The sequence below is a fragment of the Notolabrus celidotus genome, chromosome 12 (genome assembly GCF_009762535.1).
Source record: "Notolabrus celidotus isolate fNotCel1 chromosome 12, fNotCel1.pri, whole genome shotgun sequence".
Classification (NCBI taxonomy): domain Eukaryota; kingdom Metazoa; phylum Chordata; class Actinopteri; order Labriformes; family Labridae; genus Notolabrus; species Notolabrus celidotus.
In genome coordinates, this window is record NC_048283.1 from 23,722,201 (window position 1) to 23,741,109 (window position 18,909).

General features: G+C 40.5%; 1 protein-coding gene across 7 annotated transcripts in view; it reads right to left on the reverse strand.

Annotated features, from left to right (window-relative positions):
• adgrb1a (adhesion G protein-coupled receptor B1a) overlaps nucleotides 1–18,909 on the reverse strand; it is a 177,298-nt gene that overhangs the window by 38,656 nt on the left and 119,733 nt on the right. For all 7 annotated transcript variants that reach the window (XM_034698288.1, XM_034698289.1, XM_034698287.1 and 4 more), the window contains one exon: nucleotides 5,732–5,858. In XM_034698288.1, coding sequence (XP_034554179.1) covers nucleotides 5,732–5,858 — 127 coding nt within the window. The remainder of the gene's footprint in view (nucleotides 1–5,731; nucleotides 5,859–18,909) is intronic.

Genomic DNA, 18,909 nt, shown 5'->3' on the forward strand with positions numbered 1-18,909 from the left:
TGCCTTTAAATTCTAGACACTGTACCTTTGAAAACTACACACTGTACCTTTAAATGACATTATTAACAGGATGGCTCAAGACTTGATATTTGGGCGTCCCTAGAAGCTAAACATGCAGACCCTCCAGTGGCCTAAAGTCCTGAAGACCTCGTTACCTTTAGATTGTGGTCTAATTGGCTAAAGAGGCCCGTCACTGCCTCTCCAGACTCCTGACAGATCATTCAAACCGCAGAAAAAGCTTACAACATCCAAAGTGATACAAGCACAAGCATGTTCATTCATCCTCGCCCCCTTTAACACACACACACACGGGTTCAGCAGTGGCAGGAAACCGGGCCCAGGTTTTGGGGCTTTTGCCTTTGACTGCTGCACATTATTTTCTCTGTTTTTCCTTCTAAAAGCCTGCAGCGGTGTTGGACTGAGCAAAATGGACACAAGAGGTGGCAGCAAGAGAGTAAATGATGTGGCAAGTGGAGGGAGAGAGGGAGAGCTAAAATATAATGCAGCATCAGAGCATGAAAAATGGTGTGATGAAATGACTAAGGGGCAGAGAGAGGAGGGATGAGAGGAAGAGGGGGTGAGGGGGGAGACAGAGGAAAAAAAGTGGCCCGGGTGTTTATCATGCTGGGGCTGTAGCAGGCTAGCTGCAGACAGAGCGGCTGGGCCATTTAGGAGCTACTATGTGTTGCATTGGGAATAATTAGCATGGCAGCTATGGCTGTCACACAAAATAATGGAATGTGGGGAAAGAGACGACAGAATGAGGAAGGAGAGGACTCGCCTTTCCTTCATTTTTGGCAAAAGGAGACAACACAGTTTAGCTTCCTCTGTGTGTCGAGCCTGCAGGCTGCAGCAGAGCTGTGAACAGGCTGTCGACTGCACAGGTGGAGGCAGACTGCAGGGAGAACAGCTAACTGAGGACACCCCACCGCTGGGTCACTGATCATTATCTGCTGATAATCACATGTCATACATTTACCTGTAGTTAAAGACAAATACAGCCACGCCAGCAGCTCTGTGAGGCGACACTGTGTGCACAGCAGTGCTCAAAGCCAATTAATCACACTGATATGACGACATGTTCACAATGACAGTGCTAACAAGATCACTACTCTAATGTTCAAAGTGAGCACAGGGTTCATGCAGGGTTTCACAAATATCTGCTCCAGTCATCACGACAATCTGTCCAGCTGTAGCGAGGTCACTTCATTCAAAACCATAAAGTCCCCAAAGTGAAGCTCCTTATTCAAGAGTGGTAAGCTTCATGTCAGTATTCTGTTCAAAACAATACGCCTACACATCTATTAGGAGCTCAAATATTCCCGGGAATAAGTAACCACTCTACTAGCACGCTTAAATAAAAAGACCAGGAGAAATCTGATTCATCCTCCTGGTACCTCACATTCCTCTGCTAAGTTTAGCAACAGATCACTAAAAAGACAAGCTTTGCTTTCCTTCAAGAAATCCAGCTTTAGTTAAAAATCAGCTGATACAACACATTCAGTGTGAAACTCTCTCACACTCCTGAAATCTTCCCTAAGCAGCTTGAGAACCATGCACTGCACTCCTGAGCATGTCTAAGGTTCAACGTGTGAAGCTGCATGTGAGACCTGATCTCACCCTGCAGGTGCATGTTAACAGCAAGCAAGTTAGCATGTTTATGATGTTGTTGACCTTGTGTGGTGCAATCTCTGGATGTTCAGCACTTGAAGGGTTCTGGTTTCCCTTTCTGATATGTTTAAGCTCCAAATAGTATCGGCCAATCATGTTCCAGCTGGCTTTGATGTCTGCAGGAAAGACAGTCAGTGTGGAGAGCAAAAACAGGCACACCGCAGCAGTGACAACCCATCAGCAGTGATCTGACTACAATCTGTTCATCTCTATAAACAAATATCTCCATGCAAGAGTCGCTCAAAGGTTTTAACTCAAGCAGAAATTTGCTCAAAGCTGTGTTGCAAAAGAGAAGAGATCAGAGATGATAATTTTGACCTTGTGTGTGTCCACTGTTGAACTAAGAACTATTAGTACTTAAAACAGATAAATGGACCTTATCCCAAGGGATGTAATGGACCAAGAAGTTACTTGGTTTATGTTGCAGACGTAAAACCTGCATGAAATCCGAAGTCTTGACCTGCAGCTGTTTTGTAACAGCTCGCTAAGAAGTAATTTCTGAAGAGTCTGCATCCATTCATAGAGGCATATCTGTATGTGAAGTCCAAATGCATGCTGAAATGATCAATGCAACATCAGTCAACCTTACCAACAAATCTTTCTATACCTCCTGAATGAGTGCCATCCTTTTCTGTTGGTTTGTGAATCAGACAATATCTACCAACAATATCCCCCTCTGATTATCTGACACAGCCGGGAACTTAAAGATGAAAACACCTCTTGAAAATATTCAGATGAAAGACTGAGCACAAGTGAAAAAAGCTTCAAATAAGGAGTTCAAGAATGCAAACAGAAAGCCAACAAGGAAAGAAGAAAGTAACATCCTGCAGTTTCAACCAACTCCTCGAAAACTCAGACAAAAACTGAGATGTTACTCAAACAGAAGGTGGATCAATCCAGGATGTAACCATAGCTAAACCCTGAAGTGATTATTTCACTTCTCTGTCCTTCTCTAAACTGAGTGATGAAAGCAAGAGAACACCAAGCTTCCCTTTTTATTAAAGATGACTCCAACATTTGTAGCTGAATATTTTAAATGTATGAAATCTTGCTATTATTAATCTCTCTCTCTCTCTCTCTCTCTCTCTCTCTCTCTCTCTCTCTCTCTCTCTCTCTCTCTCTCTCTCTCTCTCTCTCTCACTCTCGTCAGTCAGTCAGTCCACTGATCTCATTTAACATGTCAACTTATGTCTTCTGTATTTCTACCAAATACAGTTTAAATACCTTTAAATCTTTAAACATATTATTCCATTTATGGGTATCTAAGATCACACTTGAGGCTAAAAGTATCCTTACTCTTGCTTTGAACTTGAAGTGCCCATAAAAGAGCTATGCATGCTCTTTGATTCAGAAAACGTTGAATACAACAGAAAACAAAGCAGGAGTCTTGGCTTAACTTGCTTTGTTAAAGGTCATTACCATGCAAAATAATAAATTTCCAAATGTATTTGCATGCATGTAAGATTGCATAAGATCTGATTATAAAACAATTAAGAAAGGTGTGTTAGGAGAGGTCAAGAAGCCACCACACTTATACAAAAGGACCTCGCGAAGTATGGCCTTCTGTCTGAGCATGTGTGCACTTGACCTGTTAGAAGTGGATCTGGGTGTAACGGTCATTCTATCAGTGGCCCTAACTGAGCGGTGTAGTCTGCTTTTTGGATTTATTAATATAGCTAATATACACTTATATTTATCTATCACACTTCATGTCCTTATTGGCTCAATACAATTAAATAATATATATTCATATTGGGGCTGTTAGTGTTAACGTGTCCATCGGGATACGACTAAGATCAGAAATTAATTTTCTTTAATTGCCTGCCTTATGTCTCTTTCAGAACACCGTAGTTAAGCTAACGCTACGTCTTCCTGCTTCCTGCTGCAACCATGATGGAAGGTGATACGTTTTAAACGTAATCTGCAAAGAGCTAAGCTTACAGGTGAATCTACTGAGACTGATGACAGAGGGCAGCTGCATCACACAGTCTGCATTTAAGAGTAATATTTTGGAGTGAGAGAATCGCCTGTGGATGAAACTAAATCATCACCTGACTGCTGCAGGCCAGTCTACGTCTAAGGGACGTCCTCAGGTTAGCATGTTACCGCCTCCTGGAACAATAGTCTCATGAGTACAGAGATTTATTTTTATTTAGCTTGTTTCTTTGAGCATCTTCAGTTTTTCCTTGTTAACCTCTCGTTCCTTTGATCACGACTCAAACTTAATGGAGCAATGAGATGTTTTTGTTTGCTGCACATTTTGTCCATGCACTCCTGCAGATTTCTCAACATGTAACAAAGTTATCCTTTAAAATAATACAAATAAAGACTGTATTCGACAGAATAAGCTCCTTGAAGCTATCTCCTGCATCTAAGCCATGATTTCAGACCACACTGGTGTAGCAGTGCAGCATTTATTTGAGTTATAAATCTAAAAGTTAAGATCATAAAGAACATTTGGTTGCATTTATTTGATGCACAATATGGCGACTTTGTTGATTTAGGGTTAACAATCTGTTTTGAAATGCAAAGTAATAGATTATAAACCTGTGATTAAATGCAACAAACCATTAATACTCTCAGTGATTAAATGTGATTATATAGAGAAATGTTATCTCACATGATGATTTTTATGATATTGTGCAGGCCTACATCATGCAATGTACGTTTCGGATTAAACACAGCTCTACATGCATTCATGATATTTATTTTTCCATCCCATGCTTATTAATTGTTGTAGCATTGAGAGCTCAACTGAAACACACACAGCAGCCTTTTCACATATAGAGCCATCGAATCATACTCACAGCCCTCCCTCTTCGTTGTCTTCCTCAATCAGAGCCTCGACGTGAACAAGCAGCACAAATCAAACACATTAACGCCGAGGTGGCCAACACGAGCAATCAGATCTATATAATCCACAGTCTCTGTGGCCTAGCCTCCCATGTAGGCCATGCAGCAGCAGCAGCAGCAGTAGCAGCAGCAGCAGCAGCGTGAACAGCACGCTGCGTCTACGCCTTTAAGACATCCTCTGTGCCCATGCTGTTACCAGGGCAACTCCTGAACAACTGCTTCCGAGGCAATTTCCAGTCTAATAATAACTAATCGCACTGAATGACTGAATGAAGATTCCCCACAAAGACAGACACTGCCCTTTCCCCCATGAATCTGGGGCACGTTTGACTCAGAGGGACAGAGCAGTGATTTTAACATTTCAGAATCTCACACTCACACACACACTCACACACACACACACACACACACACACACACACACACTCACACACACACACACACACACACACACACACACACACACACACACACACACACACACACACTCAGCTGGCTCTCTATGCCCAGCTGCAGCCCTAATGTAAAGGAAATGTGTTGTGTCGCTCACTGGAGCTGATTCGGATGTGCCTTTCTTTCTTTCTTTCACATTATTGGATTGCAATGCAGCACCTTCTCCACAGGGCCTTGTTACCATGGAGACACCATTGACAGTGTAATATGTTAAATTATGCTAATATATGAGAAACGACTGTAGGAGGTAGGAGAGGAGAGGATGAAGATGGGGGTGCATGCAGGTATGATCAGCAGCTGCATCTTGATGTTTAATGCACTCACCATCATGTCATGTATGGAAACACTGTGTGTGATCATCAGCACGATCTTAATGCACAGGTTAGCACACACACACACACACACACACACACACACACACACACACACATACACACACAGAGAGAGAGAAAGAGAGAGAGAGAGAGAGAGAGAGAGAGAGAGCATCTCCTCCTCTAATACACAAACAGCCTTCCTCCTTCCTAAAATAAGAACCTTTCTTTGCTAGACAACATTTTGCAGCATGGCTTTGGCATGTCGAGACGGAGAGAGGGGAGGGGGGGAGGGGGGGAGGATCTGTTGATATGTAATGACAATGACGCCCTTTGGAGAGAGGAAAAAAAAAACAGCTGATGCATTCACACAAATCCGCACAAAAACACACCGTCTGCGGAAGCGTTAAAGGCAGCGAAGTGAAGGGAGGATGTCGGACTTACCATTTCGGGATTTAGCCGTGCTAAAATGGCGAAGGTGGACAGTCTGTCACACACGCATTTGGTTCTGAACGAGTCGACTAGCACGGCTTTGCAGCCCCTGGCAGACCAGGATCCCAGCAGAGAGGAGCTGCACGGGAGAAAACACACACACACGCACACACAGACACACACACGATCGCACACACACACACACACACACAGAGAGAGAGAGAGAAGCGATGCGGTGAATATAAAGGCAGCCCCAGAAAAGCAAAAGAAAGCGGTTTAAAATCCAACACAGGCTATTTAGTCCACTTTACATCTCCGCCGAGCGCACAAGAGCCGCAGAGAGAGGAGTGTACGCGGTGATGAAGAGGCTGCAAGGCGGCGTGCTGCAGCTCTGTGCCCGGACACATTACAGCAGCACACTGCCTCCACAACCACACGACTCTGTCTTCATCTTATTATTATTATTATTATTATTATTATTATTATTATTATTATTATTAGAATATTTTAAGTGAGCAGTAAAAAATAATCACAACACATAATTAAAAAAAAACATCTCTATATTAAACCAATTATTATCATTTTCCACATCCGCCAACCTCTTCTTTTATTAATAATAATAATACCATTCATTTATTTACAATAAAGGTGAGGTTGAGATGCAGCCCCAATGGCTTCTGGGAATAGCATGCCTCAAACACAGTCTTGTAGTCCAGGGGTTCCCAAACTTTTCAGCCCTCGACCCGTAAAATATAGATGCCAAAGACTTGCGACCCCCACTGTCCCTCAAAGTGATTTAATGTGGATTCATTTAGCTGGTCTGCAGAAAATTAGCCCTCCTATATGAGCATGTGTCTGTGTTTCCTGTGCCGTTATGAATGAACCTACTGCTACTGATACTTTTGATAATTAACTGTTCACTAACCCTAAACTTAGGAGTCATCTGGAAAAAAGATTGTCAGAAAACTCATGACACTTTCTATTTTCAAGGTTTTATTTCCGGTTTGGCTATTATTTTTGGTGATATTTTTTACTATAATGGGTAAAATGTACTAATTTTAGCTAACTTTAATAAAAAAACATTCTGGAAGACATTTCACAACCCCCCATTTGTGTCTCGTGACACCCCAGGTGGGCCCGACCCACGCTTTGGGAATCCCTGTTGTAGTCCACTGTGTAAAATTACATTACATAGTAATTAGTAGTGTGTTTATTGGTAACACTACACTAATAGTGCAAATACTCTTGAGTAATGCTTGAATAATGTATGACTCATGCAGCTTAATGCATCATTTATGAAGCATGTTTCAAAATGTCCTGTTGTAAAAACATGTGATCAAGTTACTGATATATCTACATTTATTGATTGTCAGTAAAATAAGATCAGTATGGAAAACTGTGACATAAACTTTTTATTCGGACCAATGTCTGGGATCAAAACAGCACATCTAACTTAATTCATCTTATTTGATCCCATATCATGCATGGTCCTGTTGAATTGGTGTTCATTGGTGGCATGGTGTGCATCCTGTATATCTGGGGTTCCTAAACTTTTTATTCTGTGACTCCCAAAGCAACAGTGCCAGAGACTGCAGACCCCCACTGTCCTGATGTGGTTAAATGTCGCTCACAGAACTAGTAGCCCAATCCAAAAACCTACAGATATCTGTGTAATTTAAAGAAGGATCATTTCTTTAAGGGTCACGTGGCAACAAAGTAAAGAAGAAAAACTGATGAAGTTTTATATTTACATTATTGTATCTAAACTGTAGGTACACATTTTGTATATGTTTTTACAACAAAAGGATAAAAGATCGGTTTGAGATCATTCTAAGTTTTTATTGATTTTTGGAAGGCATTTTGCGACCCCAGAATGAGTGTCTCGCGACCCCCCAAGGGGTCCCGACCCCTACTTTGGGAACCATTGCTGTAAATCAGCCTGATTCCATCATACAATTACAAAAGCACATGATTTGTACCATTGTTGTTAAATGTAATGTATTTTGAAACACATGTATGTTCCCCATGAGAGCAGCACTTCACCTCCTGACATTGAACTCACATCATGCTCTTATATTCTAGCACAGGTGTTATTAAGAACATTAGCAATGGTTTCATAACTGTTCGGGTTCACACAGTTGGTAATGCATGCTGTCTCACTGATGATGGCCATCTGACTACCACATGATGTCATCAATAACACCTGTGCTTTATGAACAAGTCAAAATATCTGCAGGGAAAAAGGTGTGAGAAAGAAGAGTCTGAATTTTTGCTTTCCTTGAGATTTTAAAAACATCCTTTAGTCATAAAAAACATCTCAGTGTCGACGGCTGTAGCGCTAAAGTGTTCAGATAAGGTCCCCGGATAATGACATGTTCAAAACACTTCTCAAAACTGCAGCCAGGAGAGCTTGTTTTGCAGCTACTGTCTGAAGAAATCTCTTTAATTCTTTGGACTTTAAATCATTTAGACCCCAAAGATGCAAAATACAGTCAAAGTCTAAAATACAGCAAACCCTTTAAATTCATTGTTGTAAAATAAAATAACAACATAACATCGACAACAAACTAACTGTCATGATTGTAATGATCATTAAAACTTATGACTCATCGTTATTATTAATATGTTATATAATGGAAAACCTAAAAGGACATGACTTCACATATTTGGTTCTCTCTGTTTTCTCGAGATTTTAACTTATTTTTCTTGTTTTATTGAGCAGGATTTTTGTGTTTTTGATCTTCAACCTGTAGGATAAATGTCTCATAACAAAATGTCCTTTTATTCTTTACTGAGGCAACATTTTCTTAATGTTTGTGAAAAACAGAAAACAAAATAATCAACAAAACTGATGACAGACCTTTCCTATTACCGGAAGTTACTTGGTTACCATATGTATAAATGGGCTCCTTTTATGTTTAGTACGGAAGCCCTAAAAGGACATGATTGGATATATTTTATTTTCTCTGTTTTCTTGCCTTATTTTTCTTGTAATCTCCTCACTGTAAAAATGAAAACTTAAAATTGTTGGCCTGAAAATTATTTTTTGGTTAAGTACACAAAAAATTGTTCCATTTTGTTGCAAACTACATCAAAGTAGTTATCTCAATTACCTGTATTACGTTTGTTGTGTAAAGTTGGTCTCATTTCATAAGTTAGGTTGGCAAGACTTGAAATTATGGGTTTGAGGCTAGGCTAAATTATTTGAGTATGCTTCAGGCAAAGAACAGGGTCTCCAACTCAAATCTACAGGGGTCTTCCACACTTTCAATTTTCCACATGTGGCGCCATCTCTCTTGTCCTGCGTGGATTTTATCGCCCTAAAGGTGAGCATTTTGTTTGAGTATTTCTAGTCAACCTCAAAACTCTAGTGCAGACAGTTGCCTTGAAATTTAAATTTTTCCCAGCTTTTTCGTTTTAACAGTGCAGTAAACAAAGAGATAACGAGAATAATAAGTTGCAATCTTGAGAAAACAGAAAATAAAATGTATGTAATCCTGTCCTTCCATTATTCGAAATATTTACACCACTTTTTATTCTCAGGTTACTTCATTTGAACCTGCAGGTAGGTTTGTTTTGCAGCAGGATGAAGATATCCAATTACAAAACAACAATAACATGGAATCACACAAAACAATCAGAGTCTAAAAACTTTTAAAACATTAAAACATGATATAAAAGAACTCCGACTCCACCAATAATCATCATTTAAATAAGAGAGTAGAATGTTTCCGGTGCTCTTGAGCTCTCACTGGTCGTATGTTTCTAAGGCGAAAAACTGCAGTGTTTGAATTATTTAAAATGTAGAAAAAAAGCAAAGTGTGTAACTTTATTTATCAATAATGTATGCACTGATTCAGCACTTGCACAGCCTATAGCTTAAGGTATTAATGGAGGATATATAAAGAGGACATACCTTATATTTTAACGAAATTAAACCCATTGCAGTTAAAAGTTACAGAATAAAAACATAAGACAGTCTTCATCTCAGCAGCAGGTTTAAAGGTTTCAGATCTTTTGTAGTTAAGTGGATGAAAGCTGGTGGACTTGTTGCTCCTGCAGGGTTTGGTAATTCGACACATCTTGTAATTAGACACAAATACTGAACTGCTGACACCGACCGGCCTTTCATTACTCTGCCTCAGCGCGCACAGAAATTAAGCAAATAAGTCAAATTGATGAGAATGTGTCCGAGTGTTATGAATTCACAACAGGCAACACTTCAATTCTCCTGAAACTGTTACATCCGTTTGATTGACTTGAATTTACATCGACTTGATAGAGCAGCACGCCAGTTTTGACTTTAACTCGGAATCTGAATTAATCTGTCAGGCTCTGACAATGGCAGCCACTTGAAGTGTCAATCACCACACTGCCTTTCTGTGAAGACGCTCGCAGGAATCTATAGACCAGATTCAGATTTGAGATACGCTGATCAAACGGAGGAGGAAGCACAAACACGGTTTAAGCTTTACTCTAACTTTAGAGAATGACTGAGATGGTTAGAGAACGGCAGGTACAACTACTGTGGGAATAAGCTAAAAGGCAAATCCAAAAAAAGACTAAATAGAACAAAATAAAAGGCCTAAGATACTTTATTTAGCATGTCGGTACAGAATTAGACTGCCTATGTGTTACCTGTGCTGATGTAAATTCACCTGCTGCCACAGATACTGTGGTTAATCTGCCATATTACCCAGCTCTCTTACTGATCTTCCGGTGTTGCAAGATGCTTGATTCCGATTAGTCTAAACCACCTGACAATGGTTATTAACTTTCACTAACATGAGCAACACCAGAGACCAACTGATCACACATCATGTCAAATCAATCCACAAAAAAAGAGTTCCGGCACTTTTTGCTTCTGTTTGTTGACACCACAGATCGTAAGGTGAGGGGAAACTGTTAGCTTCCGTTAGCATCAAAACATGGTTGCTTGAATGCTACTTTCATAGGCAAGCTAAATCGGCAGGCTACGGACATTTTCATCTTGGATCCTGTCCATCAATATAATCAACGAGCGGAGCAGGTGAGAGAAACTTTAGGTTAGCGATCTCTAGAAAAAAAGTTAAACCATGAGCCGTGGGGATGATAGCAGCAGGGTTCAAAGATGTGACATTAGTTTATTTTTAAAGGTGTGTAAACCGCAGAGCTCAGAGAAGGAGAGCTGAATGAGGACAGTTTCATGTTAAATCCTCGTGTTTAATATCCCTCGCTAGTTTCTGCGCTGCTTTTCTTAAGTGATACTAAAAATATCTTCCATGTGGTTTACTGATAATTGGAATCTAATTTTTTTGCCACAGTGTCAACAGGAAGAGCTAAAATGAGATCTGGTGTTGCTCTTGCTGTTCAGAACAAATAACCAATGTTAGGAGATTTTGAATAATGAGAATCAAGCCCTGCGATAATATATTTATATATTCTTTGCATGTTTTAAAGCTTGTTAAACATCATCAGCAGCAACTTTAACATCTAAAAAGAGAATAAGTATTAAACCATGAGACAGCCCACACCTCCACACACCTATTGCTGCGTGACTTCACAGGAAAAGAGACCACAGACTGTCCTGTTGCGTGTGTTTGTGTTTGTTTGTGTGTGTACGTGTGTATTAGCAGCATAAGGTGACTCACTGTTGACATTAGCACATCACCTCTAACAGAAATCCAATATATTAGGACTGGGTGCAGTTTCTGTGTATGGCTGATGCGATCAGGCGAGTGTGTGAGGCACACTGTGGCCTGCAGACAGTCTCACCCCATCCTCTAATTGGATAATTTAGGTGCTGCTCCAGCAGCCCTGCATGGAAGAATGTCCTCTGCCAAGAGCAGGCAGCATGGATAAAAAACAGGCTGCCAGAGCTGCACAGAGGAAATATGGAAACATAAGCTGGATGTTCAGTGGTCAGGCTGCGACACATCAGTTAGGACGGACTGTGAGGCAACACAATCCAGGAACATTGATTAAAATGTGCTGCATATTTAATACTTCTGCAAATATAACGTTTGAACAGCTTTATTTATCACTGTTTAATATTCATCACATGAGTCACAACACTGCAAACACATCTACATTTTATGTAAAGTTAAAGTCATGGCTGGTATGACGCACCCTCTGAAAATATGTCAGATGATGTCATCAAGGATGTCTCAGTTTGTCTCTGCATTACAAACTGGAGACATGTCATGTTGCATTATGGGAATTGTAGGATGCAGGGTTTTGGAAACTTGACCCATATTCAAGGGGCTCAAAGTCAGAATATATCATCCTCTGCCGCCTCAGTTCGGTCTGACGGGGGGAGGAAGAGTCGCTGTAGTCGTTCACCCTCTGAGCCGAGGCAGCCAATCAAAGCTTAAATCTCCACATATAAGGAAGTGGTTGTAGTTCTCCTTTAAATCATCATACTTTGAGGTGTAAGGCCTCAAAGCTATTCAGACTAAAATACATCTTTGAACCAGGCTGTAATCATCAGCCCTTTTGAATGGGTGTGTATGTGACATGCTCCTGCAGCCTGCCTCAAGTGGACACTCAGGGAGCTGCAGCTTTTAGCACTTCAGCACTGGTTTCATTACTCAGTCTGGAGGTTGCAGCTTGGGGACTATTGCCTCTGTACATGATGCACCTGACTTTGGCAAACCTGTGCCCCATGTCCAAGCCAATTTGGATGCTAAAGACTATGCTGAAGTTGCTCCTTAATGTCGGACTACTAAAAAAAAACAAAAAACAGAGAATCGGGGGGCTGCAGATGTGTAAAAAAGCGACACTGCAGTCCTGTCCAGTTTGGAAGAGGGTGCAAAATTTAGCCAAACTTTCAAATTCAAACACAGACAACCTGACTTTATCAAATGACAGTTTTACTTTATAATAACACTAAAATAAAGCTGAATGCATCAAAGATCAGCCAACCCTTTTATGATGAAAGGATGCATCAGTAAAGTGCCGGCCTGGGTGAACTGATGAGGGGAACACTGAGAAATTAAAACTCCTGGTGTCCTGTCAGAAGCAGAGTTACATTTTCCATTCATCACTGTCCTGCACGCTCAAACAGCTGCTGAGCTGTCTGCCGTATGAGTTAGGATGGATTAGCATGATTTGAATGTAAATGCAGAAGAATGAGAGCGGCCTACTCTCTGCAATGCAGCCTTTTCCTGACTCAGAAGGAAACAAACATGTCCCCTCAAACCGAGCCTCACCTCCTCAGCTGTAATTGCAATACAGTAATTGATGGAAAGTCAAGTCCAGAGTGTTCAGCTCCGACATGTTTGATGAATGGAGGCAGCCGTCAGCGTCAGCACTGACTGGATAAGCGAAGGGAGATGCTGAGGTTGATTTGTATGATCAGAAGTGAGGCTGCTTAGTCTGTTAAACTCTCTCCTGTGAAGATCTCTGTCTCCTGCTCTGCTGCGACTCTTTAAGGTTATGCATGTTTGATTTGTCTTTTGTTCTTCACACAGCACAGCCTTAATCTAAACATAATCTTGTTAAACTGACTAGCCCCCTGTTGACCACTGAAAGAATTAACATCTGTTGTCTGAAAGAAGCACCGACAGCTGCACGTAGATGACAAGTGTAAGTGGCAAAATGTGTTAACAATGCAGAATCTGAATGTAGTCCTAAATCATTTTAGTCCCGAAACGTCATTTGATAATTAAAAAAGAGATATTTATAGAATCATAAACGACTGACGAGGAGTTCTGTGGATGATTCATGATAATCAAAGATAATGCGTCGTTTTAAAGGAAGTGGCTGCAACACACCAACAATGAGTGATTTATTTAAAGGCACAGTGAGGAGTTTTTAACTGTTGTTGGAATAGTCACTCTTATACTGATGCTTCTTCATGACCTACAGAGTAAATTGAGATCATCAGAGATTAAATTGGCTATTTCTGTGTGCTGAATTTTAGCCCCTGTGTTTGGATCAGATTTTTCCGTTAAAAAAACATTGAACAGGGGCACCTAGCAGAGCATGCCCCATGTACAGAGGCTAAAGCCCTCGTCGCAGAGGTTGCAGGTTCGATTCCAGCCTCGACCATTTACTGCATGTCCTCCCGCATTTTCCACTCCCTACATTTTCTGTCTCTCTTCAGCTGTCAAATTCATTAAAGGCCTTAATGCCCAAAAACACAACTTTAAAAAAAAGAAGAAAAAGAAGAAATTGAGCAGATCTTCATCCCTCCCCCCGAAGTGTTTCTGTTTAAGATAAGATAAGAAGATAAGAAAGGCCTTTACTTGTGTAGAGCTGTAACAAAGTTTGAGAGGTAAGTTATCAAGCAGGAAATCTTTCTTGTTTAGATCATTTCCTTGTCAATCTCACATCTGAATTGCACTGATTTCTCATACTGTGTATGTTGCAATTTTATCTGTGAAATAACTTACATCACTATCTATTCATCAGATAGAAGTGTACATAGTATGTATATATCTGTAATATTTGCCATATTTTATTTTATTCTATTTTGCTTTATCATTACTATTATCATTGTTATTATATTTTTAACTATGTAAGTAGATTGTTGTATTCCCCCATTCAGTGTTGTGTATCTTGTATCTTATCTTATATGTGGTTTCCGGTACTTCCAGAGCCAGCCTTAAGCGGATCCTCGATGAACTGCAGTTTTTAGCACTCCCGCATTGACTCATATTTTTAGACCGAAGGTTGCGGCTTGATCATGACACCGTTAACATTAAACTGGTACTGTATGTCTGCTCACCTTTTGTAAGCTAGCTAATGGTGATAAATCAGAGTTTACAAAGTTTAGTTGTCATTACATTACAGTTAATAATCTGACGTTTAACACTTGACCTCACCACTAACATCTCTCTCTCTCTTCATCTCCCTCTATCCCTCTCTCCAACACAGTCTCAGCAGATGTGTGTCTAACATGAGTCTGGTCCTGCTGGAGGTTTCTGCCTGTTAAAGGAAGTTTGTCCTTGCCACTGTAACTTGCTAAATGCTGCAAAGTGTTCTGCTCATGGTGGATTAAGATGAGATCAGACTGAGTCCTGTCTGTAAAATGGGACTGGCTCTTATCCTGTCTTGATGTTGGGTCTTTGTTAATAATAGAACATAGAGTTCGGTCTAGACCTGCTCGGTTTGGAAAGAGTCTGAGGATAACATTTGTTGGGATTAGGTGGGGAATGCAGTGTTCATTTCAGGAAAAAAACACTACTAACTTCATCCAGAGGGGGCGCTAGAATCAACACATCAACATTAAGTCTCCTCACAGAGCCTGTATCAAAGATTATATTTTCAGATTACAGAGCACAATAAAGAATAATGGATGGCAAAAAATTCAACACCTACAGCTTTATGCTCCACATACAGACCGTCAGTATAATTCTCAACTTAGAATATATCCATTAGTGTGTGTTTCTATGTGAGTGTCCATGTTAGTAATTACCAAAGGTGCCAAAAAAACAAAAAAGCAACAAGTCATGTCAGGTTTTGAGCATCAACATGAATCAGCAACTCTGATGTGTAATCATTGATAGCATTTGTTTTGGAGGCTTTGCCAACAAGCTAATATAAATGCACATCATAGCGATCACTTTCTAAATTGTGTCTGCTGTTCGGGTGTTCTTATCCAGAGAGAGGCCTCCTGGGAACACCTTAATAAAAACAAATGTTGGTTCCAATTTGTTTGTCGTGTAGTTCCTCATCTGGCATCACATTCACTTTGTGTGATTAAAAACAAGGTATTTAGAAGTTCCTGTGCTTCAATGTCGCTCCCTATATCGCTCCTCCTTTGCAAAGCCTCATGGGAAAGTTGGCCAACAGGACGATCCACCAAACTCCTTTAAGAGTGATGGATTTGTGAGATATCCCGCTCTCTCATTCTTCAGCCTGATGTCAGAGCAGATTTAGTGATGGAGGTATTTATACAGCAGGTGAGACACACTGTAAACAAAACTAAGTAATAATGTCAGAGTGAGTGAGCGGGGGGGAGACAGGGAGAAGCTGCTGAGCTTCATGTTATTGATTTCAGGAGATTGAGGCGTTGTGGAAGTGAAAGCCTGAGCTGCTTCACGGCTCTTATCAACATGACAAGGACGCTTTCTCAGATTCCAATTTCTCTGAGAAATATTAACTCATTAATCATAGCGGCTGTCCATGCTGGATTTTAATTTTGCAAAGAACCCCCTCCCCCAAACACAAAGAAATTAGATTTTTGTCCTTGCTTTGTTTCGATCATTCTCTGCCTTACTCTGTTGTCTCTGGAGCCTCGTGATGGCTCTCAGAGGTGACGAAGGTCAACATCATCAGGAACCAGGAAATTGTTCTAATGTTTCACGGTGTCCCTTTAATAAAGCTACTTTCAAACCGGGTCTAATTTGATAGGAAGCATATGTACCATCCATTTTCAGATAACAGCTGGAGTTCAAATTAAATATTAGACCTCAGTTATCTGACACCAAAGAAGAAAGGTCCTCCTCAGCACTGACTCGCCAGTGTCCTCCTCTGAATTTAAATCATTGAAGTTCTGCAGAGCTGTTTTTACAATCTGTGTTGCTGTAAATAAAACACTAACCTGGGTGTCACACAGGAAGTGTGTTGGCTGCAGAACAACTTGGTATTCATTTCGGCGTGCATTCAGACTGAGCAGCGCATCTCACGTTTAAAGTGGCATGTCTGGCAATTTGTCAATGTGTATTGCAACCGTCCGATATGGGCAAAGCATTCTGGGGTACCCTGCAGTGCAGATCTGGCTTGCAGCATCACAGTTTGACAACTTCATTATGAGAAAGTAATGCATGTAAAGCAAACAGTGGTGTACATTTAGCTAAAAAGACCTTGTCGAGTGATGTTTTTTTTGATAACACTCCCCAGTTTGAGACACAAAGTAAAGCAGTGGAGGTGTGCATCGTGTCTCTGGGCAAATTGGACGCTTGTCAGTGGGTCTGCAGTGTCAGGAAATTAAAGAGTAGTAGCTGTGCACAGATCTCGGCCAATATGGACAGAAAGATGTTACTTTGAGGGCTTCATCTGCTTTTTATCAGCTTTAATAATGCCACAGTTGTTTAAAAGTAAAGTTCAGAAACACTTCCTTTATGCTTTTCAAACTAAAAGCCTGAGTTGTGGCGAGACTGCCATTTTTTTCATGCAGTGCCTTCATCTTTATTTCCATGACGCTGCATCCAGGAAGTTACTTGCATGGATCTTAATTCAAGTCTCTACTGAAGTTTTGTAGAAAAAAAGTTGGTAAGCTATGTTAATCAGAACTTAAGACCCGGCTTTCTTACTGATCTTCCAGTTGCGTAAGATGCTTGATTCTGATTGGTCTAAACCCCTTGACAACGGTTATTAACTTTCACCAACATGAGCATCACCAGAGGCAAACTGATCACTTGTGAAATCAATCTACAGAAAAGAGTTCCGGCACTTTTAGCTTCTGCTTGTTGACACCACAGACCGTAAGCTGAGGTAAAACCGTTAGCTTCCGTTTGCATCAAAACAATGTGGCTCAAACATTAGCTTCCATTAGCATCGTTGCATGAAATTTACATATTGGATCCTGTCCAGTAATTTGATCAAGGAGCGGAGCAGGTGAGAGAAACTTTAGGTTAGCGATCTCTACAAAGAAACTGAAACCATGAGCGGTGGTGATGATAGCAGCAGGGTTCAAAGTTGTGACATTTGCCTTGTTTATTTTTAAAGGTGTGTGAACTGCAGAGCTCAGAGAAGAAGGGGAGCTGAATGAGGACAGTTTCATGTTAAATCCACCGCAACAGGCAGATAAGAATCCATCGCTATGACTGACATGGAAAGAAAAAGTACAAAAGGTACAACACTGTGACACTTTGTGTGATTCTCTGTGCAGGAAGCGTGAACTTTCATAGATGTCATCTTACTCCACTTGAACGTAACTTAAAGTTGAAGGGGTTTAAATTAAATATGTAAATCCAGAGTGCTGTGGAGATACATTAGTCTGCTTTAATCAAATCAAGGCTAACATTAAGAAAGTGGTAAGACACTGCTTTCTTTCTAAACTGAATTAAAATCACTTGTACGTTATCATTTGTCCAAGAAACTTTAAAAGAAACTGTCACTTCCTGCAAGTTTTTTCACAACAAAAGCCCCCCAGCAAAGGAAGGGATGTTCAACAACATCACTTATGCAAAACATGTTTGTTATCATTTCATATTATTAAAATTTAAGCAATATCAGAAACACTATATTAGAAACTTGCGTCAATATCCTCCAGCTACATTAACGAAACAAGAACTCATATCTGCTCGTCTCAGAGACACAACAGGCTGTCACGGCTGAGGAAATTTTAAGGAGCTAAGCAGTCAGGAAAAGTGACAGCAATGAAAAGATCTGACAAAGTAAACAGAGCAGGAAGAATGATGATACATCTCTGCCCCGAGCGCAGTCTGACAGGACCGGATCCAACAGAAAGAAGAATCTGACTTGACTCGTGGCTGAACAGATTTTGGCTGCTTGAGGAGGACAAATATCCATCACTGTCCAATAACGCATTTACTCAGGTATTTGGAATTCCCTGTGTCATGTTGTGTGTGCGTCATGCCTGCTGAACATAAAAACAAAGATGCAAAAGTGCTGTTTGTTAAATCAGATATTAAAATCGCTGCATATCTTTCTTAAATGGCTTCTCTTATCCACCTGAAAAATCAATCAATTTAAAGTTGAAGAAAAATATTTATAATCTTGTCGCAACAAAAAACAAAACCTATATTCATAAAGACACAAAAAAGATTGTCTTACGAGTGCAGCCATTAAAGACACAGCAACCAATTTGTGCAGAGAGATTTGCATCGCTGAACAGCAAAGTAGAACTTAAATGGAAGCTCAGAAGAAACAAAGCTTAAAGCAATTAAATATGTGGACGTTGTCTCAGCTGTCATTTTTAAAAGGGTGGTTTGGTTTCATTGAAGTCGGGGTGTATGAGGTGCTTGTTAATAGGAAGCGTATCACCCAGAAACGAGAAACGACACATGAGCTTGGTGGCAATTGCTTCAACTCTACGTAATGTAGAAAGTCTGACCCAAACGTTGAAGTTGGCATCATAGACAGAGCAGCAAGGTTGGAAGGTTAGGGTTCATCCAGTAGAAGCAGGGTGTAGAGGGTTTGTAGCACGATCAACTCTCTACCAGTCAAGGTGCCCTATTACCCCTCTAGAACACTACGCTCCCAACATGCAGGCCTGCTCATCGTACCTAAGTCTCCAA